The sequence below is a fragment of the Tinamus guttatus genome, unplaced genomic scaffold, assembly GCF_059628265.1.
Source record: "Tinamus guttatus ecotype Peru unplaced genomic scaffold, ASM5962826v1 Tinamus_guttatus_pri_ptg000171l, whole genome shotgun sequence".
NCBI classification, from domain to species: Eukaryota; Metazoa; Chordata; class Aves; order Tinamiformes; family Tinamidae; genus Tinamus; species Tinamus guttatus.
The window spans coordinates 5,538,635-5,561,453 of record NW_028288705.1 but is presented as its reverse complement, the minus strand read 5'-3'; the positions used below and the strand labels follow the sequence as shown (position 1 = coordinate 5,561,453).

Sequence of the window (22,819 nt, the reverse complement as noted above, 5' to 3'; positions counted from 1 at the left end):
CAGAAGCTGCTTAGACTAGTAACATAAGCAGAATCAGTATATATGAATCAAATCCACTTTTGTATATTTAAAGGCTCTTCAACACTCAGTTCCTACAGTTGTAAAATACCATAAACTCAGACTGAATCAAAAGCAAGAAAAAAAGAAATGTTAATTAGCATTTCGGACAATTCATAGAAAGAAGTTTAGAAACCTGATCATATTCTGGTTAGTTAGAAAAACAGAATTTTATTGTTTGTTATAATCTTGGGATTTTATAATCAGTAGGTTGCACAGGATAAAAGGAGCTGAGTTATGATCTCTGAATAGAGATTGCTGACAGTTATGACGACTCTTGAAGGCAAGGAAGGCTAAACGATGTAATGGAAATCAGAGTCTTCTAAAGAAAGTAATGTTATCAGTACAACAGAAAAAGAAATTAATCTAAATAAGTATATTTTATGTTATCTCCCTGCAGAAGGGAAGGAGCCTATGTCACTCTGTGTAGAAAATGAGAGCAGGAAGACCAGTATTTGTAAAAGATATGGAGGAAAAACTAGAAGGCAGTGAACTGGCAGAACTAGGAAGTTAAGATTCAAGGACCCAAAGAGGCATGCAAAGAGTTGTGTAGTTTGTCCTTGATAAATTCAAGACAACATCAATATATCAGGAGAGCGCGTCAAAGAGGAAAAGAAGAAGGGCTGGATGGAAGGAAACAGTTTAAGGTTATGAAAGCAGATCTGTGAGTCAGAAATGGTAATAGATTGGCTGCAACTACTTGCACAAATAAGTTTTTTAAAGAAAAGTGCTTTTAGGTTCAGTATGATTAAAAGCAGCAACAAGATGGTGATTTCTATTGAAGCTTTTACTACTGATCTGAAAGCTGATGACAAATCAGCCTCAAGCTTCCTAAGCAACCTTTAAGAGGCAATGAGTTTACCAGAATGAAAAAAAAAAAAAAAAACCTACATAAAAGAATATGAATGGGATCTGGGGATTTTGTAAGGAGGCTGTATTAGAATGAGTGAATTAGAATCAAAAATGATTTTGTAATGAAGAAATGAGAATATTTTTGCTAATGATTGGTTCTTGGTCCTGACAGAGTAAAGTGCCGGTTTGATACAATTAAAAAGTAAAATCCTGCAATAAATTCCAAACAGAAAAAAAGAGGCAAAATAGATTAAAAAATATCAATTAATACTTATGAAGTATGGAAAGTAATAAAAGAAGAGATGAACATGTGGGAAAAAAATCACAGCTAGCAGGAAAATAAATGGACTTTTTTTTGTGTGTCAGGAAGAAAGGAAACTATAGAATAAGCCATTTACTAAATGCAAATTATAAAGTAATTAATGGTGCAGGAAAAGCAGAACATAAGTGATATGCATCTAGAAAGGAGTTTGTACCACTTGAAAAATTTTGGATAAAAGCTGTGAAAGGAAGGTAGAACTGTCCTAAGTAAAAGCTGCTGGAAAAGCAGTCCCTGTTTAAATAGGGACAAAGGTCTTTAGAGATCTGGCAAATGGACGGAGCAAAGGATCAAAAGAGCCTGTTGGCAAAGGGCAATAGTTTCTGAACTGCAATTGGCCACGCTTGAGATCTATCTCACCGTGCTGCCCTTTGCTAGGAAAGGTCTGTGAGCGCAGAGACTTACGCAGACGTTGACTGCGAGGGTTTCATCGAAGGTGCCCCACACTCCGCTGAGCTGTGGGGCAATTTGGGGGACGAAGGCAGAGAGGAGTCCGTCAGCTCTTCTATGTCGGAGTGTGAGGAAGGAGGCTTGGTGGACTTCTTCTTTCCAAAGGCCTGTTTGAAAGAGCTTCTTAGCTGGAAAGCAAACACAGAACAATGTTACTTTCCTCCTCTTGGCAGTCTTTTGTGCAGCTCATGTTTTCAAGAGTTAGTTTGCAGATGCCATCCTAGCCACTGCCTGGGGTCAGTATACAGAAGCAAGGTATTAACATATGCAACACAGTATCTCTAAAAACATGATACAGTGTTTTGTTTGATTTTATTAATCCAGCCCAGCGCAAACTTAATGCTACTGAAGGAGTGCAGGACCGAGCGGCACGGCGGCGACGGCAGAGGGGTGCTCATTTAAAACCATTAATCCTCTGTGGAATCCCATTCCCATGGCATTCCCTTCAAGGCGGCTGGCTTTAAATAACCACTTCGTGTCTAGGCACGAGCAGACACTGCTGTTACTCAGTGCTAAAAGACAAGTCCAATTTACCGGGTTTGCCAATTTTCTCTTACAATTTTGAATGGCCAGACTATTGAAATGCTATAGTTGGAGCCACAAGCAAGAGGATTTAAGCCGGGATGTAAGGTTTGTTGCGTTGTACTGCTAAGAAAAATGTTAGCTGGAAGGAATATACTTTTTGCTGCAGTTTCTTTTAGAGTAGTAAGTAAGTTCTTCGAATGTACAAGCGTTGCCTTTTCCCTCTAGAAGCTCTTAACCAGTACTAAAAAGGGACAGAATAGCCAAAGAGCCATTTATTTCAGGAGCCAACAGTTTTGTTTGCAGTGAAATTTGACTAACCCATTCTTTGATACCTTTGTCTAAATACAGAGGTTGTTTGTATTAGGAAAATGTGTTTGTTTTTTGTTTTTGTTTTCAGAAAGTTGCTCTGATTAAAAATGTGTAGAACTCAATGACAAATCGATTCCCCTATTAAAAATGAGGTACTCAAACAGTTTATTTCCATGGTATAATTGCAGACTGGGGAGTGTGACCACTGATCAGCAAAACATTATTTAAGTCCTTTCCAGCTCATGGTATCTAACGAGAAAGAAATGGATTTTGGCTACACTCCCCCTTTCTATAGTCTAAGCTTTCAGATTAAAATGAATAGAGGCAAACTGAGAAGACATACAGGATAATCTGTTTTTAGAAGGTATAAAAGCCTACTGCCAAAATAAATAGCAATCATGCCAAGATAGGGTTCTTTATAGATGCATGCCAAATTTTCCATGGTTCATATTCACCTCACTTCCTCTAGAGTTCACCTTGCAGAAACATGAAAGAGTGTGGAATTACAAATCAAGGGAATGAAGGCTGATCAGTATTTTAGAACAAATGTTTATGCAGGTAATATTTTTAAAACAACAAAAACATTTTGTGATTATTCAATGAAAGTATTTGATCAAACCCTTAGCACTATCTGATATTTGTGTATTCCAATCGAAAAGCATCTTAAGTTCTTTAAAATCCATATTACTTTTACATGAAAGTGCATAACAGATTTCAACTCCCTTCAATGCTGGGTGCCATATTTGAGACAAGCCTTTGAATCAATCTCCTACTAAAGAAAAATAGTACAGAGTTTCATTGTGGCCCAGAGATGTTTTTGGTCATATTGTTAAGGTCTGTTTTAAGGGCTTTATTTTAATGATCTTGACTTATGCAAATAATTCCCCATTGATATTCAACAACGTTTAGTCTGCTGTAGTGTCACAGTATGGATACAAGTGAATTGCTTCATATCCATCTGGCCCCATAAGAATATTGTTGATGGAATGGGCCATTATGCTACTCCAGCACGAGGAAACGACATCATCGCTGTAGCAGAGGTTTAAACCTGCTGAGCACTTACCCAGTTTTTCTTTTTCTTTTTCTTGGAGTCAGCATCGTTACCGCTGCCAATGCTCGAATGGCTCGTAGCACTGTTGATGCTGGAAACGCTTTCTGAAGAATGTTGCCGTCTTATACGTAAATCTGAAGAAAAGAAAATACGGGTAAAGCCACATGCCCACGTGATACAGCCTCTGCTCCAATATGAGAGTCATCCGTGCATTACGCAGTGTCCTCCTCTTCAAAGAGAGCCTAAACACACATAAATGGCATTGATCCTTATAGTGGCAGAGATTCAAGCTGGGATTTCATCCTGTCAGGCACTGCATGGGAGTCAAGGGAGATGAAGAGAATTAGGCTCTCACTTCTGGGTCTTACTGACACAAAGGCAAGGACTCTGCACAGCAATCCAGCAGGCATAACCTCAGAACTAAGCAGCTGCCATTACAGATGGATTACTCGAATTATTACCATTCCATCTACTACTTAAACAGTTATTTTTTGGAAGCATATAGCCACTACTTGACTCGTAGCAGGCCTAATCGGAGTTTAGATGCTACCTCCTAGTACACTAGGATGGAAATGGGCAGGCAGGAGTTCATTAAAAAGGGATGAAATAATAAAATAACCAAGAAGTGGGAGTATAAGAAATGGCTGGTGAGGCTTCTGAGTTTCTATTTCTTAGAAGTCTCTAAAAGCTATATCATAATCACTGGAAAATATTCCTGCAGAATATAACCACTAATACCAAGGGAAATTACTTTTTAGATTACTTTTGACTTCCTAGGAGTTAAGTTTGCCATACTCAAGCCATGCAATGAAATGACCTTAGGGCAAACATCTTATTTAAATAATGACCTCTTTAAAGAAAGATCAATGACGCTCTCAAAAATGAGTGCTGCTATCATTTTTCTTCCTCAAGTAATTCCTCTGCTGTTGCTTATCAGCAGGCACTTCTGAAGTATGTATTTATCATGCGATGCCTGCCTAACTGCAATGACAAATTAATTCAGCATCTGGAATTTAAAATGCCTGTTTTTCTCCATTGATTTGGCACCTCTAGAATAAACAGAGCTGTTGTCAGTCCACCTCTTACTTATGAGCATAACTTTCAGAGCTACATCTTGCTCTGGATTTCCAATTAATATCCATGTTTCACCATAGTACCTCCCTACTGCCTGGGACCTACCTCCATGTACAACCGAGGTAACTCTTAATACCTGCTGACTGACCTCAGGTCACACAGTCTGGAGAAGATGAAGCTTCTGTGGCCGATAGGAAGGGTGAGCAAGGTTCCCAGCTGTGCCACTAGCACGAGCGTGCCTAACACTGACTCCACATTGCCCTTTCCCTTGCAACAGAGACCCCAAAACAACAGCAACAGTGACTTAGCTTTTTCCTGGGGAGAAGTTATGTATTTTTTTAAATAATGACAAAACTGTACCTTTGTGGGTATGATCGGGACCGTTCAAGGCTCCCTGAATAGCAGCTTGTGCAGCAGAATTCTGGGCTTTCAGCATTTCAATGGTTTCCCGTAGCTCTATAAGCTCCGATTCCTGTGGAAAAGGCAGAGAGAGCTTCAAAATATGTGGCACAAGAACTATGTTTGTCTAAGCTTAAAAAAAAAGACAAGATAACAGTGACCAAACTAAAGCCCACAGAATTGTTGGGGTGAAGGCAAAACAACACTAATTTCAAGTAAAATGCGTATTTTCTCTGCAAAATTATTAAGCTCAGCTAATGTATCCTTTTGCATTTATTCTATGTAAAATACTGTGATATTTCAAGGAGAAGAAAACAGTCTATTGATAACTAAACTAAACTAAAAGGAGATTAAAGTGAATATTCATTAAGAAGTTAGGAATCCTCTGCCCACCCCTCTCCCCCACAATTTTATTGTCAAAAAACCAATAAAATAGTTTAAATTACATCCTTTGGCACATCTTACTACTGCTTACTGGGCAAATCCTGATCTGACTTTCTGTACTTTTTCCAAACATTTTAAATGCTAAAACAGTAAGTCAATTACTAAAAAATGCTTAATATTACCTGCCCTATAACTTAAAGGAAAATTATTCTGCTTCAGTGCAGCAAGTACTATACTGGAACGCATAGCCAAATTTAATTAAAAAATAGCTTTTATTAGGGTTGCATTAAACCTGTTCTTCCAGTCCTTATTTATATAATGAGGATTAAGGGAATTTTATCTGAACAGTAGAGAAAGGAAGACAAGGAAAAAGACATGTTCCAAATCTTTTGGGAGACATGCCTTGTTTATGAGATAATTTGTTTCAATGTCACTCCTTAATCTCTTCTCAAAGGAGAATATTCTGAGGGAAATTATACTTTGTAAAATAGTCAAATGTTTTGTGTTAATAAAATTCTATTGTTGTGTTTTGCTTAAAATGGAAAAAAAAAGGTACACGACTTGCACCCTCTTAGTCCTGCGCTTGCTACAAAGCCTCGTATTAAATTCACTAGCTATCAGCTTTCGATTTTTTTCAAAAGAGTCAAAACAGCACAGTGAAAAACAAAGCTGTTTTGCAGTGAATAGGATAGCCAACCTGCATTAACACCCTGAACGGAGTTGTTTTTCTCTTCTTAAAGCTCTTCCCTTTCCATAATTTTACTATTCTGACAATGCTGTCATGCTCAAACGAAGCACTCCTGTAGGTTATGATGAGCCTTTGTCATAAGATCTTTCAATAGGGATTAAACCTGGTGCCACGTATGTTTTAATTAAAAAACTGGAAATGAGAGATTTTTATCTTTAAACTATTCTATAATATTGTCTGGGTAAACCTGATGCCGCACAGTTTTATTCTCCCGGAACTTTATGAAGATTTGATCAGAACAGCTATTAAAGAAAGATCTCTCTGTCTTATTGTCACAGCTGTCCCTGTTCCCTTTCAGTGTTTTCTAAACAAAACTTTAATAAAATCTGATGACTATTTTCCACATTAGAGCACTGCTTTGGTAACTGCACCTTTTGTTCGGCTGTCATTGTGAGACTTTGCAATCGGCCGGTCATATTTCCTAAGCTTTTTTCGAAAGCAGCCACAAGATGAGCCTAGGAAAGAAGCAGAAGAAGACATTTGGTGGGAAAAGGGGCTTTAAATGTACTCTAAAACTTTCAAGAACATGAGAAGTGTTTCATACATTTTGTCTAGACAAACAATATCAGGACTTTGTTAAACCCAGTACTCCCACTCCGGGCTTTCTCCCAGATCCATTTTTTTTTTTCTTCCAAGCTCATCATCTCCAACTCTTTTGTACTAGCTTGAAACTCAGAATGAACTAACTTGGGTAGGTGAAGCAGCCAAGTTAGCACAGCTTCTTTAGCCTGCACGGAGATTAACTAACTTAGGTATCTCTGCCTGGAAATGAAATATAGATTTAATGCCTAGCTTGGACTATAGTGATGTATTGGCCAAAATAGCCAGCTTCCAAATAGAAGTCCAGGAACAATTATTTTAAATTACTGAACACTTCAGAAGAGGAATTCAAGTAACTTATCTTAAAGGAAAAGTTTTAAGCTCCCAAATAAAATACTCCAGAGGAATTCATGGATTCAAGCAGGAGAATCATGACTATTTCTACGAGATGTCATTGCTCATTCCATTTCTCAAACACTGTTTTATAAAATATTAATATATTGAGTTTATTATACATATTCATATACATATATAAATAAATATCTATACATGTGTTCCCATATGTATGGAAAATATTGAAAATCATAACTCCTACTTTTCAGTGAGAAAAGTGATAAAACTGAAACTGATTAAAAATGCTTCCTTATAAAAAGCTTCACTCTGCAAGCAAAACACACACAAAGATTATGTCCAGCTCTTTATTCCTTCTAATTTACATTGAGATTTTCAGGTAGAGAAGGGCAAGGCTTCAGAAAGAAATCACCAAGCTAAGCTGGCTTGCACAGCCGAGGGAAAACGAGAATTTAGCTCCTACGAATAGCCACAAAAGCCCAAATCTCCTGTCACAAAACCAAATAGTAAAGGTAGAAGGAAATATTTATTTTCACTCTTCAATTTCAACAGTGATAATAGGCAAAATTGTCAAACACAGATACTACGACACACTTGGAAATGTAATTCACGGACACCATTTGTATGTACAAAAGGATTAACTGAGCTTCCTCCTTGAGAAATTTTTTTTCTTTTTAGTACAGCCATACATATTCATGGTGCCTGTCAATTTTTTCAGGTTCAAATTTGCATGCTTGTGCAAGCACTGTTAAAACTGTTGAAATCCAATCTGACTGTATCAGAAGAATAATCAGAAAAAGATATAGTCCCAAAAGTTTTCTGTTACACATTTTGGAGAAAGAAAAGATGTTTTTGCCACTTTCCTTTTTAATTCATTCCTCAAATGACAATAATATTAAAAGAATATCAAATATATAGCAGTGGCCCACTTCGGTGCCTCTTCTTCAGAACTGTTATGTCAACAGGCGGCTCATGTTGTGAACCATTTCTCACTGCTATAAAGATTTCAGTCCCTTGTAAATTGCTTCTGTGAGAGTGAATTATCTGTTTAGCAAATAATTTGTTTAACTATGTATGGATATAGTGTTTAAACCATTTGCCTTACTCATACACACGAGGAACTAGATTATTTATTATCTTCCTGATAATTCCTTCAATAAAGGATATGTATCCCAAGGACTAACTTTCGATGAGCCTAGATACATATGTAATTTCGTAAGGATTAAGGAGTAAGTGTACATATTCCTAACTTAATGTATATATCTTAGACTGTATTCTTGAAGTTAGAATTTTAAATAACACAAATTCTGCATATGTGCTGAATACAAATTGGACACCTCTCAATGATACAAAGTTATTCTCAACAGTTTGAAAACTGCAGACTTTGCTGGTTCCCACCACGCCGTCACTCTGAGAAGAAAAAAGGCAACTGCCCTTTAGCAACAATGGTTTTTAATCTTACTTTTTTACTTAAATAATCAGCAACATATTACAAGCACCCAGAATCTGTTTGCTGTGTGAATTTTGGTGCTGGCAACAGCTGAGTCGGAGCACCACCGGAACCGGACACAAGCAAGTGTCTCTTCGTCAGGTGTGTTTAACAGGACACTAATGCAGCTCTGACCACTGCTTCATGAAAAAATGTCTGGATGGCTTATTTCTGCCTTGCTTTTATCTTTTATCTTTTTTTAACTTTTTCCAAAATTACACAGTGGTAACTACTGCTCTTTGGCACTCAACTCTACATATGTGCAAACTATTCTTCCATTCCTAACTTTAGCATATGTTACACGCAACTATAACAACTAAAAAACACAAAAGGAAATTACGCAAAAAATACTCAGAAAGTATTGCTACGAATGATGTCAGGGTCCCTGAAACTATCATGGAATCGTATGAAAGTACTTAGAGGAAGACAGCCATGTCACAAGAATAGATTCTTACTAAAATTAAGCCAAAGATAAAATATATTATTTTAGTCATAAACATAGTGGGATCAAGGTGATGATGGATTTCTCCTAATTAATTTGAGATAAAGACTACAAAGCTTTTACATGCTAATATTAAAGAGTCATAATCCAAAAGGCCACCGGCTCAAGAAATAACTCAAGAAATAACTCAAGAAATACTCAAGAAATAACTTTCAATTGCACTGTCCATTATCCTAAATGTATTTTATAACACAATCCTGTTCAACGAAATACAGAGTATTAACCTTTAAAGTGATGAACTGCTTCTATTTCCCAATGTAAAAAAACTACATTTATTCATCAGTTGAGGGAACTATTAATGTTGATTTGTAACAAAAAAATGATGTTACAAAATAATAAAATTTAGTTTGAAAAGGCTAAACTTAAAATTATATGTGTATATGTGTAGACATATATATTAAACATACACATATATAATACACATGTATGTATAACGCATATTCCAACATAAAATCAGCCTTAGTATTTAAAAAAGTAAATCAACCCCAAACAATTAGAAAATGTCAAACAACTGATGCAGATAAAAATAGTAACTGTGACTTCTAAAAAAAGTCATTACAATTTTAAATACGTCTTTTGGATACGTCTTTTACATTCAGGAATTTGGTAATTGACTTTGATTGAATTGGTAAAGACGGTTTTGTATCACCGCCGGAGGACTTTTTCCTTTATCCCAAAAGAGCCATCCCTTCATTCTAGAGATAGTATTAAGGATTTTTTTTCACATATTGCAGCCAGTCTCTCACACCTCAGAGAGATCTGTGTTAGATGTGGCAGCTGCATTTACATCATACATCATTTGAATACCGCACGAAGCACCCAGGATAGTGAGGGTGTTTCAGGGGACACCTATTCTAACACAAAAATACATTTTCATAATTGAATGCAGCATTTGCGCTTGGAGATACACTAGACCCAGAGTTGAGCATTACTGTAAGCAAGTCTAGAGCAAAATGGATGAGTTGATAACATGATTTGTTGGACTAGATGATCTCTAAAGGTTCCTTCCAATCTTAAGGATCCTGATTCTATGATTTACATGTAAGATATAGAAGATGACATACAGATGTTAATTTGAAGATCAACAAAATATGGATTAATTTTGAATTCTTCTGACACCTGACATTCCTTCTGTAAACAGCCAAGGAGAATTAATGCCCAGTGAGTGTCTTCGGCATTAAGTCAGATAACCAGGTTTAACTGAAAACATTTCCTCCTTAATAAAAAAAATCCCACCCTACAACCCCCCAAGCACTCCCACTTCCAGATTTACACCCCATGTGGAATGTGCCGTGTGCGCACGCGAAGGCTTCGGCGGGTTGCAGAATCAAGGCAAACAAGGAGATTTCACCGCCGCTGAGGCGGCTGCAGGGAAGGAGGCGTGAGGGGCAGCACGAGGCCGGCCGGCCTCCTCTGCTCGCGTCTCGTCCTTCAGCTGGGCCGCTGCGCAGCGGTTCTGCCGCCCCGAGCACCTCGAGGAACGCGCGCCCCGTCAGTGAGGAGAGAAGGCGGCCGCTGCGCGGGAAACGGCCCCTTGCTAAAGAGCAGCGAGATCGGCTCCTCGGCCGCACCGGAGCAGCGGGGGGGAAAGACGGATTCGCTGAAAAGAAACTCCCGAAATGAGGCACCCAAGCGGCAGGCAGAGCCCGCATGGACTGAACCCTCTGCAGGCCAAACACTGCAGGATTAATCAAATCAAATAAACGTGAGTCCAACTAACAGAATGTGTAATAAATGAAAGCACGAAGGAGGCATCTCCACAAGGGCTTCCAGAACACTGGAGAAAAGCTCAAGTTTTCAACCGCTGGGTGTTGAAAGAAAATAAGGCATCTGGAGAAGGCCTGACCTATTTCAGCCCAACAGCCCTGTAATGACATACACAGAAGCAGCACTCTCTTTTGTGGCTTAGGAAGTAAAGAAGAGATGCAAATAGTGTGTGAATGAGAAGGATTATACTCTTTTCTTCACTTCCACACAGCATTTTTAAATTCTCTTTTATCAGGGAAATGGTAACAACAAATTTAAGCCTGAAATAAACTGTGAGGGAATAGGACTTCTTGCTCTTAAAGGCAAGTTTCCATCTCAAGACCGCAGTGAGGAAAAAAAGGCTATTTTCACACACAAAGTAAGGAATTTCAAGGGATCTTGGGACTAAGGCAATGAAGATGACTGTGTTTATAGCAAAGGCATCAGAAATGCCTGAATGATTTTCTAGTCAATAAAAGTTATCACAGAAGACACTGAATCTGTCAAAGATGGATATATCTGCAGAAAGTTGGGCAAAATGATTATTTCTGCTTTACATGCCAGGGACTAGTGAAGCATGTCTCTCAGATTAGGAGATAAATGATATGCATGTAAAATATATTTACTTTATAGATAAGACCATTAAGACATTACAGAGTAATGAAAATTAAAAGTCCACCTAAGTTTGTCATATTAAATCAGATAATTACTCTCATGATCTTTATGAAAAGTATATAACTGATTGCTTTTAAGTATCAAAGTATATTTGGTAGTTAGGCTAAGTTTCCTAAGCCATGCCACAAGAGGTTATACATGTACCTCTCATGTTGTCGAGATGAATTTTACTCTTGATGTTTAATCGTCACGCCATAGAATTTATTCATATAAACATGAATAAGTGACAGAATTAGTACTAACACATTATCATTAAAGACTCTCCTTTGACCCTTTTTTCTGGTGTCATTTATGAAACTGAGCACTAACAGGATCAGCTATAGGGTTGCTTACAGGTTTAAAGTTTAAGGACTGTCTCCATGGAGATGGATTAGGAGGAGGCTGACAGAGGCAGAAGAACATGATTAAATCGATGTTTATGTAACATATGACAGGTATGCACATATTTATAAGCACATGAGCACATATGGATATACAAATATGGTACTTCTGAACAGATATACACATGTATTTTTTTTTAACTGTCCCGATGAAAATGCTACCACTGTTATCTTCACTGCACCCTCAGTACTCTAAATGCCAGGGATCTGGTTCCAGTCCTACATGAGACCGAATCCCCAGCCAATGCAAGACGTGTTAAACACGTTGAAGCCAGCTTAGGTCTCACCCACGCAGCAGGATTAGCCCGAGTGAAAACCAAACCAAAATGAAACCCTCGGTTTTTAGCCTGAGTTTGCACAAAGTTCACCACGCACAAAGGAATATTGGCCAGAGATACAGGCAATGACTCTTAACCTGAACTTGGGAGAAATCAGACACAAATATGGAACAAATATGCTGGTGTTTCCTGCTCACAAGGGAAAGGAGAGAATTGCAAATTGTCTGTCTCCCTGGTAAATAGAGGCACAAATATTCTCATTTTGCTGAGGGGGTACCACTGTTTGCAGGAATCCAATCTTTTCCTTGCAGAAAGAAAAGCCCCATGTAAGGAAGAACAGACTTGTTAGCAAACACAACTACCTTAGACATGCTGTCTCAGCTGTTCCAAACATTTTAGTTTGTTCCTCTCAGAATAGGAAAGTAAAGAATAGCCCAAGTAGAAACATACCCATCAAATATGAAGATTACCAAGATTTACTTTTAAAATATGCAAGAGAAGGAATCTCATATCCCAGAATTGTTTTTTGAGTTTACAAAAAAGCAGGATTCCATTATTGCCTGATTCATTAGCTTATGCTCAGACCTCAGAACAGACTGGAGGGCCTAACTGTGCCAATGTAGGACAGTCCCTTGTGGGGGACTGTCGACATCTAGCTGAACCGAGCAGGAGCAGCTAAGAGCAGCTTTTCCACAGTTTCACATGTAGAAATCCTAAGAGAATAAGCAGCTTTCACACCACCAAGAATAATTTTCCCAGCAGGAACACAGTACTAGCTCACAGAATTATATTTCCTTAGTGTATTAATGAATTTCTTTTATGAATTTCTTCAATGAATTTCTTCAAAATACTGGTAGTAGCTATGGATCTAAATACTAAGTATGTCTATGTTTGAAGAGAAGCACTCTAAAATTGTGCAAGACATCAGGAAGCTGCTCTCTCTCTCAAAAAAAAAAAATAAATAAAACACCTCTTGCATCTACAGGTCCGGTCAGTTTTGAGAATGGTAACTATAGTTATATTCTGAATTGGCTTAAAAAAAAGAAAAAAAAACTTCACTACAGATTGTTCTGTAACTATCTGGTAACTCCATCTGAAACCATAGTAACCAGACAGGATTTTAGCTCACATTCTCTAGACTGCATTATTTTCTGATAAGGTGTTCAATACCTCATATCACTCCTGCATGACAATTGGAAGGGACAGCAGGGAGCGCTCTGCAAAACAGCCCGGGCTCCATTAGCTCTGTATCAGCACAGTTATTGCAGCACATGAATTTCATACACAGCTGTATACTGTTCTTCCCATCTACATGCATTTTGAAGGACTTATCTTTGCAAAATGGAACTATAGTGAATCCTATCAAAAGCACCATTCATGCCCTTTTTTGGTTGTGTCTTCCTGTTTTTAATTTGGGGCCTTTTTTGTTTGTTTGTTTCTGGGAAAGGAGTGGACCTGAACCAGACAGAGCTGTTACCATGTCCAAAGGAGCTACTTATTCCTTGCCCTCTCTCACTGACAAGATCAATGTGGTTGTAGTTCACCCTCTGCCACTATTCCTAAGCTTCTTGCTTTGCTTTGGAGTGTCCACCTTGCAATGACAGTCTGTTTTGCCAAATGGAGTTTGACAAATTCATGACAGCAATTATACCATAGAGTTGCCCGCAATTTCTAGTCCTTCTATGCTCCTCTGCAGGAAGTGGAAGCACAGACAAATCAGCCACTGTCCAGAGGGGGTTTATGCATAAATCATGTGAACTTTTCTACATTTATCTCTGTTTACACTGTCGTACCTGGCAGCAGTAATTCCACCACTGTAAACGTAAAATCTATTCATTTTACAGACACTGAAGGACACTGATGGAAAGGTAAATTCATATTGAAAAATGCATTTTTCAGTTTTAGCTAAAATCTGATACAGTGTTTATTAGAAATTTCTTGTTTTCTCATCTCTTTTAGATCAGTACATTGCAGAAAAACTGTAGAAAACTGCATTGCCTTCATAAAGCTGATGTGATTGTCTTTTTAGTGCTTATATCATGCAATTCATCAGCAAAAAATGCTCTTCAGTCTCAAAAATGCAGTAGCACGTGAGCTGTGACAGTTTAATATCCACTGCAGTGATAAAATTTTTAGGATGACTCAAGATCAAGACCATGTTTGAATGACATGTAATAGAAAAGTCTTTCGCCATTACTGTGAGTTACAGTTTGTTGCGTATCTCTGATCTATAGAGAGTACATCCTTATATATAATATCTAAGTTTTATATGTCTATATGGTGATAAGTATATATTTCTATCATATCCACACACACTCATATACATATGTACGTGTGTATGCATACATGCACAGATATAGAGATATATATGTCTAGTAACTAAATAAAATAGTTTGGTGGCTTTATGCCACTGAACTGGAGTCAGCTGCTCTTACTTCTGATGTAAGTGAATAATGTAAGACATTACACTACATACATTACGTGAATAATGTAAGACATTATACACTACATTTAAAATCCCCCTTAGGAAACAGGTGTAACATAACAAAAAATCATTGTGACCACTACTTTTTCAGAACTCTTAAGTCATTTCCATTGCACACGTTTCCCCTGGGTCTGATTACAAAATTTATTTTGCTTGAAGCTGAGGCAAAGCAGATTTTAATGAAATGACTTAGTTTAAACGCATCAAAATAAACAAATAATAAAAGTCTCCCAAAGCAGAGGTTGATACCTGCACTGAATAAGAGCTATTAGCAGATCTGGAAATGCACTCTGTGTTTAAGTAAGTCCTGTGTATCATCACACAGCAAAAGTACTTACATTTGCTGAAAGCTGGGATGTGAGAGTAGCAACTTTTTCCTGTGATGCAACCAGCTCTCTCCGTAGTTTCTGAATTTGCTAAACATGAAAACAAACAGATTCTGGTCAGTATTTCAGCTATTTCTTTTTGTTGTCTTGGTTTGGGCTTTAGTTTCTGAAAGGATTCCTACCATGTTTATAAAATCTGAATTTGACCAATTTTCATCTCAAAACTACTCAGAAATATAGCTCACTAGAAGCACTTACACTGCGCCAACTATTTTCTTGCGCTTGAGCAGTGTATACGCTAAACCCCACTAACTTCAGCACATACAGGCAAATGTTTAATCACTTTGTATGTATGCACACGGCCCTGCTTGCACATGCAAATGTCATGTTCTTTTATCAGATCCTTAAAGCTCAAAGCAGGTCCTTAGCCTGATTGATGACAGAGGCCCTCACTGGTGAACGCATCAGGGTGAGGTTCGTCTCGCCTCGCTATAGGCATGTGATGCAGCCGACATATGTTCAATGTCTACGTTAGAATGAGACCAAGTGCCAAAACGGCCTCCCCCTCTGCCTGGCACGAAGGAGATCTCAGTGACGAGCTCAGGCACAGATGCCTACTTGGTGGATGTCTAAAGTTAGATGAGGTACAGGAATGTGGCTACTTCCCACATGCCATGCAATTCAACCATGCAGCCTGGTTAAGCCATATATAGCTTTCAAAAACTTGCTGGCCAGCTTAAAAGAAAAGTAGCTTAAATGTGCTTGTTGATACAAAAATAAACTTACTTCAAGAGTCTCCTCCTGCATCCTTTTATGAAAAATAGGATCCTTAAGCAAAGTTCAGCTAGAATAGACATCTAGCATGAAACTCATGAATCATTTTAAGCCCTCTTAACCCTACTTTAAATATGATACGGACCCCCATTCTTGCATTGAACTTTAGCACAGCATAGAGTTTCACTTTGAACCCTTTTCATTTTCAGACATAAAAGGAATTATTTCACCCTAGGGACATGAAATGGGTAAAACCAGACTAGGAAAAAGTATATAACATTCACACAGCAACACTTGCATTAGCAAGGACTACTGCAAGACTTTAATCTTATGATTCCTGTGAAAAGCAACCAGGAAAATTGTATATACTTTAAAAACAAGGAGTACTTGTATATCTGTGATACAGAGGTACCTACATTTACACTAGCTCAAAGCAAAGCACACAGATTCCTGAGCTATTCTCCAGCCCAGACTGCCACTTTCTTTCTTCTAAGATGTCTCTTTGGTTTTCAATAACAACTATTTGATCTTCCTACTTAAACTATATTTTCAACACATTCCTGCAGATACACAAAGGCAGTTCTCTTCAACATCTCCTGCGAGATGTTCACAGAGCTCACCTTCTAGATACTGAGAAAACATCATGCACAAATACAGAAAAACAGAAAGCCTGTTTCACCTATATACACAGGAAAATGAAAAGAGTTATAATGTGTCTTAGATGCTTTGCTTTAACTTTCAGAGAAAGGAACTTAGGAAAGTTCAGGAAAAAGTTATTGAAATATACTGTGATAAGTAAGGGGGGAAGAGTATGTTTATTTGTCTGTTCATCTTCCTCCAAATGCCAAAAAAATCACTATAATTTTTGGTCAATTTATTGCTGAATTACAACAGCAAAAAGCAGAAACACAATAAGCCCAGCAGTCTGGAGGCATATAGCTCTGTGAAGTGTAAGGGCACCCCTTGGTGCTGCATTTTATTTCTGCTACTCCACATGCCCTTTTAATACAACCAGTATTTCAGTTAGAGAAAGGCTGTAATTTTATCCAGCTGCTGATCCACTCTTGTCACCCACTCATATACTGGGAGGAGAGAAAAATCTGTTCTCCGTGTCAGAATTGATTTATATATGAAATCAGTCTGCATTTCTCTGAAATTCATCAAAGCAGTCGGCTTCAGAAACTTAATACAACACAAAGTGGAAGGGATAGAAATTCAAGGGGAACATTTTAAGTACTTCTTCTCCTGAAAAGCAGCACATTACTGACTTGCACAGGCCCTTGGATCCAATAAGCAGAATGATATTAAATCTGAAATCAGACATATCACAAGTCCTCCAGTCAGAAGTCTGACCCTCACTGATTCTTCACACCTTTTCCAACCTCATCCAGGAGCATTCTTCGGCAGGACTACAGGGAAAACATCACCTAGTGCAGCTACAACCCTGTCTTTCCCTAGCAACTCTGAATTTTAGCCATGCTGGATAACCAATAAACTTTCAAATACTATCATACAACTATATTAGTATAAAAACACAGAAAAGATTTTACCTCTGAATGTGCCTTTTCTTCTGCCTGCAAGGAAAGAAAGAGAGAAAGAAAAAAAAAGATTTAGAAACAATGTTCAATGTAATTATATTAATAGAAAATAAAAGCCAGCTACATTTAAGTGAAATGAATGGCTTCACAGATTCATTACATCCAAGGAAGGTATGCTGCAGAAACAATAAATGGAATTCTTTTCAACTTGGAAAAGCTCCAGCTGAAAATGCAAAGAGTTTGCCAGCATCCTGACTGCTGGGCTGCGGGAGCTTGCACTTAAAAGTAATTCTTTCCACACAGAGTACTGACTGTAATATTAAGATGGCTTATCAAGGTATGTTAAAATTTCAGTTCAAGTTTTTTAATAATTCTTAATAAGTTCAGATATTTCCCATATTGTTATCTGTTGTGTCATATAATGACCCTATTTACTTAGCAGAGTTTTTCAACAAGCCAAGAAACTAGATTATTACACTTTGAAAGTCTCTCTTTCAATAAATTTTGATCTGCTAAAGCTAAAAACACTGAGTTGCTAAAAACACTGAGATGTTAGGATATTTCCCTGTGCAACTTAATTGCTCTTAGCTGATGCATCTGATGCATCCCTGTATGGGAAGGATTTTGCATCATGACTGATGGGTCAGCACTCATGTGACACTCACAAATACTAATTTCGGATCCATGTTCACAGAAGGGCGCCTGCTTGCAGCATGGAACTGAAAATCTGTTCCCACTGTTGTTACTTCAAATGCAGCGCATGAACAATCTGGGAGGGTCAAGAAAGACTATGTCCTCTTGGAATCCTACCGGATCAGGAAAAGCTAAGAAAAGTAAAAACTCAGGGTTGGTGACCTTATACTGAAACTGCCATGGGGGAACCCTTCATCCTAAGTCTGCTGGCCCTCACTGATGAACGAAGAGCTGCCTGTTACCAGCACGTGGCTCTCACTGCAGGATGTGTTGCCTCCCCATCAGGGTTCAGCTTCCATGAGCCACCTTCTGCGGACACTGGAAGGGGCAGGTGAAAGAGAAAGCAGGATTCTGGGCATACAATCAATAACTGAATAGTTTTCAGTTAAGAGTTCCTGCTAGAACCATAATAATCTAGCAGCACTTTGGCACATAGCATCAAAAGGCTCTAAAAAGTACGCGTATTTTTTTCTCTCTTTCTGCTTATTCATCATATCCAAGCAATCTATCCTGAAAATCACTTTTTTTAAGACTTAAAATATTAACATACAAATTACATCTCCTTTGAGTTCAGCTTGGCACAGCTAAGGGGGACTAAGAGGTCTAAGTGTAGCTAATGCTTCAGAGCCAGTGAGAGAAATGCAGCAATTGACTCGGGCTGCACAAATCGCAGGATGTCTCACCTACCGAGTAGGAGGAGATGAAAACTGGAGACAGCCTATCATAACTCACTTCATCACACATCTTTTTTCAAGTCTTTGAGAGCTTTACTATCAAAACTGTATCAATTTCATGTTACATTGATACAGTTTTGACAGTAAAAACAGTTAGACTATCCTACAGACCACTAATATCCACTTACATGGCATAATTTTCTGTGAAACAAAATATCCGGCTCTGTACATGCATGCCTCCACAAGCTAAATTTTTAAGTTTTCCAGATAGATACTGCAAATCTAAGTGCAAAGCAAAAAGAAAGCCAATACATACAGAAAACTCCGGTGAATGTGGAAGTTGTGGCTCTTCGGAGCTACTCATTGCAATAGCAGCAGTAAAATCTCTCTTCTGAATCTCATATACTAATTCTCAAAGGAATAGTCTTCAGAGAGTAACTCTAAACCTTTCAGCTACCCTCTGGTAATCATATGTAAAGATCCTGGCCCTTATCCCGTGTGTTCTCTGAGGCTCTCCAGAGAGCACTGATTAGGCTGCAGAGAAACACTAGCACCAAGGCTAGTGAGAAATCTGATAAATACCCTTGGCTGAGACACGTATGGAAAGGCAGCAGCTTGGGAGCTGCTGTGCAGTGATCTCAGCCCGCATGATCAAGGTAAAACACCCAGCTCTCGGATTTCTCCCTGAAGCTGGAAGTGAGGAACGTGTAGCACAACGCTGCGAAGCTACTGCTTGCTGCCGGAAACGGGGCACTGCAGCCCGTGGCTGAGCAGTGAAACATTATTGCACATTTTCGGTTGGTCTGATACTGATTGCCAACATGTCATGTTTCCACTCCACTTTGCATCATCTCTGATTAATTGTGGAAAAGTTGCTTGAATTTTTTTTTTCACAGGATCAGCACATCCAAGCAGGAGACAATCTAATAAAGATTACAATGCCACTAATTTTATCGTGTTAATTCTTTTCTGGCCCTTCACAAATCTTCCTGTAGCTTCACTACCCTGTCTACATAATCCATAATTTAAGGACTGTCACTTAGCTTCCTAGTCAGAAGATTGAGAAGCTATTCCAGTGCCTTGCCATACGACCTTGGATAAATAGTTTCTTTTCCAGAAGTTTCTTGTCCAGACAAAAAAAATAGTGCTTGCTAATAGGGCGGAGTTCAGCTAATATTTCTGTGTAAATATATATATATATCAAAAGTTCTGTAATCTTGAATGATGAGAGGTTATATAAATGTGAAGCACTAGTAAGTCCTTGCTACAATAAACAACTTCAGGACAAAGATACTGCAGGGATACCAACTGATCAAGTGCTGAAAGTTTCTGGTGTCAGTCTATAATCCAATTTTTTGCCATCTCTCAGTTTCGCAACATTCTTCTAAAATTCGACATCAGAACTGAATTAGGGAAACTCCCCTGAACACAATGCCTGATAGAAAGGTCAACGATAGCAAAGATTTTTCCACAGGTGAAGCACGTGAATGTGAGTCACATCTCACATGAAAGCCAGTCTGCATATACAGTCTACCCCTCCAAGTAATTCAGGGCTGGTCTATAAGGGGAGATTACTGGACTTGAACTTGCTGCTAGGGGCTCCTAATGTGTCAATACCTGATGTTTCCGATGTGCCACTGCATGGACATTTTTGAGGATAAAACACAGAGCTAGAAGAGGCACCACTGGGGCAGATGTTGTAACGCCTTGCTCGTGGATACAACCTGCTGGCCAAGCTAACATGAGCCGGGGGCTGAGCGAGGGCTCCCAGCCACGCGCGTGCTCCCCGCACCAGAGCACACGCTGGTGCTGATGCTGGTAGAGCCTTCCCGGGATGCCATTCCCGGGATGGCACCCGACGCTACCAAAACCTAGAAATACTCAAAGACAGACTGTTCATGACTTCGTAGTGTGAAAATAGAAAAGCAGGTTGCTCTGCCATGAAAATGGGCCCATGGGTATGACCCGTGATTGCATGTTGCAAAGGAACTGCTGTGTTTTAGCAAGGGAATGTCCAAATGTCGCAGCTCCTTCCATGCTAAACAGGCTGCCATTTCTTACTAGTAGAATAACTGAAGTCACAATGCGTGCAGCAGATAGCAAAATGATTGCAAAATAATAAAATAGACAGGAAAAAAAAACTTTTGCTTGAGACAGGAGAATACAATTAGCAATTTGTTAGAAATTAGAAATGTAGAAATTAAGCTAAGGAAGATTATTTAATTTAAGAAAGTCTTCTCTTGGAAGAAGAGTGTCTAAATTCATGTCATTTCTTTCTGAATGATGTCATATTCAACAAAGATCAACCGATGGTTAAATCGAAAATTTTATCTCCCTTACCCTGAAACAACTTTGTGTTTTTAAAAAGAAGAGCATCTCAAATGGTACCAAGACAAAAACACTTTATAAATGTTTCAACTACAGAACCAGCTGAAAACAAGCAAAAGCACTCAAAATCATCAACTGCAACAGCTTGACGCCATTTACAGCATGAGGGTTCCCTTGAAATAAGACTCCTAGACTATCACCACCTTTGTTTTAGCTTTCAAAATACAAAGGATGTGATTTTAGCAGTTCTAAGTTAATCACTTAAAAAGATGCAAATGGTGTCTTTTAAAATAGCATAACAATACCAAAGTTGAAAAGAAATGTTACTGTTATACTGCAGTACAATTTTAATCCTTCTAAACCTCAAGCGAATTTACTTTATGTAAAATAAACAAGAACAGAGGCAAGCAGAACTTTTTTCCTAAAATGTCAATACTCACCGTAGAGTACAGAGAGGATGTGCTGGAGACCAGTGATAACGAGGACCCATGTACTTTAAAAGCAAGAGAAATAATATGAAATATTGATGAAAGAACATGAAGCCTCCCCCACAAAGCTCAATAACAGAACAACGCTTCTTAAAACGAGCACCGATCTTCCGCAAAGAGCAGTGATTCTGAATTAGCAGTATAGAAAAGCTGTCCTTATTTTTTCTTGCATTTGAAAAAAAAATGCTGCATCGTGAAAAAAATAAGAGCGAGACAGTGAGACCCAGTATTATTAGCCAGCGAACCAAGTGTCACTTCTGTTGTTTTGGCAAAAAAGATCCCCTATAAACACACTCTTTAGTGCAACTCGGACTTGAGGTATTTGTACCCTGATTTTAATCTATGCTTTGCAGACCAGTTTGGAGTCCCTGGGGCGAGCTCCGGGGCTGTGTTCGGCTGGTTTATCCTCGCAGCACAACACGGAGCTGCATGTGCTGGAGGTTATGAGAGATGTTTCCACTGCTCATCACTAGCGTCAGCCCCAAACGCGCTGCGCGCGGGCTGCAGGACCTCAGCTCCAAAGCTGCTCCCTGGCCTCTAGGGAAATGGCAAGTGAAGACCAAGCTAAGAAAAATAGCCCCTGCTACTCACAAGGGCTGTCCTGAACTCTAAAGAAGATGGTTTATTTCGTTGTTTCATTTCATTTGTGTTTCAAAAAAATTTGCAAACATTTTTAATCTCCCAGTGTTTGCTAAATACATTACTTTGATTTAATAACTATCTGGAGACTATCGGTATGCCAGGCTGATAAGAGAAGAATAAATGAACAAGACAAACAGAAATTAAGTATGATTTTATAATTGGGTAATTATTTACAAAGACTTGGTATACTGACAAGTGAAATCCTGTTGCTTTCAACACATCAATTTTTTCAGCCTCTCCTTAGAAACTAAACTCCCCATTCTGCTGTTGCACAGAGCACTTGGATACCATTAACAGACAACTTCTTCCTTCACTTTTCTTTCCCTATAAATTTCTTCAGAATTCCTATCTTATATAAAACACATTTAGCATGTATTTTCCTTCCAGCAGCATCATTTCACGTTAATCTCTGATGGCCATAATCTGCTGAAAACTGTTTACTGCACTGACTTCCACTTGCTCAGGTTGCTCATGGATCCACTCCAGCTGGATGTGAAACATGACTAATGAAAAAGCTTTCAAGGCCTCTGATGACCCATTACTGAAATATCAGATGTAACACCCCTTTTCCTCTGCATATCTATTTCCTGTGTTTTCTATTCAGTCTTCCAGACTATCCTTTGATGATTCTCCCAGTGCTCAGTGAAGGGTCTGTAGTCACTTCTGTCCTTGAGTTATCTCATTTGCTTCTGTACAAGCAGCCATGGTCTCTGGCTGACAATTCACAGCTCAATCTGTTCTG

General features: G+C 38.6%; 1 protein-coding gene across 1 annotated transcript in view; it reads right to left on the bottom strand.

The window, feature by feature from the left end:
• Window positions 1-22,819, bottom strand: part of NAV3 (neuron navigator 3) — a 246,980-nt gene that overhangs the window by 20,266 nt on the left and 203,895 nt on the right. Inside the window, exons 20-26 of the mRNA XM_088522981.1 lie at window positions 21,388-21,440; window positions 17,265-17,288; window positions 14,953-15,030; window positions 6,540-6,623; window positions 4,998-5,109; window positions 3,576-3,697; window positions 1,634-1,806 (exon numbers count right to left, since the gene is read on the bottom strand). Of these exons, the coding sequence (XP_088379107.1) occupies window positions 1,634-1,806; window positions 3,576-3,697; window positions 4,998-5,109; window positions 6,540-6,623; window positions 14,953-15,030; window positions 17,265-17,288; window positions 21,388-21,440 (646 nt within the window). The remainder of the gene's footprint in view (window positions 1-1,633; window positions 1,807-3,575; window positions 3,698-4,997; window positions 5,110-6,539; window positions 6,624-14,952; window positions 15,031-17,264; window positions 17,289-21,387; window positions 21,441-22,819) is intronic.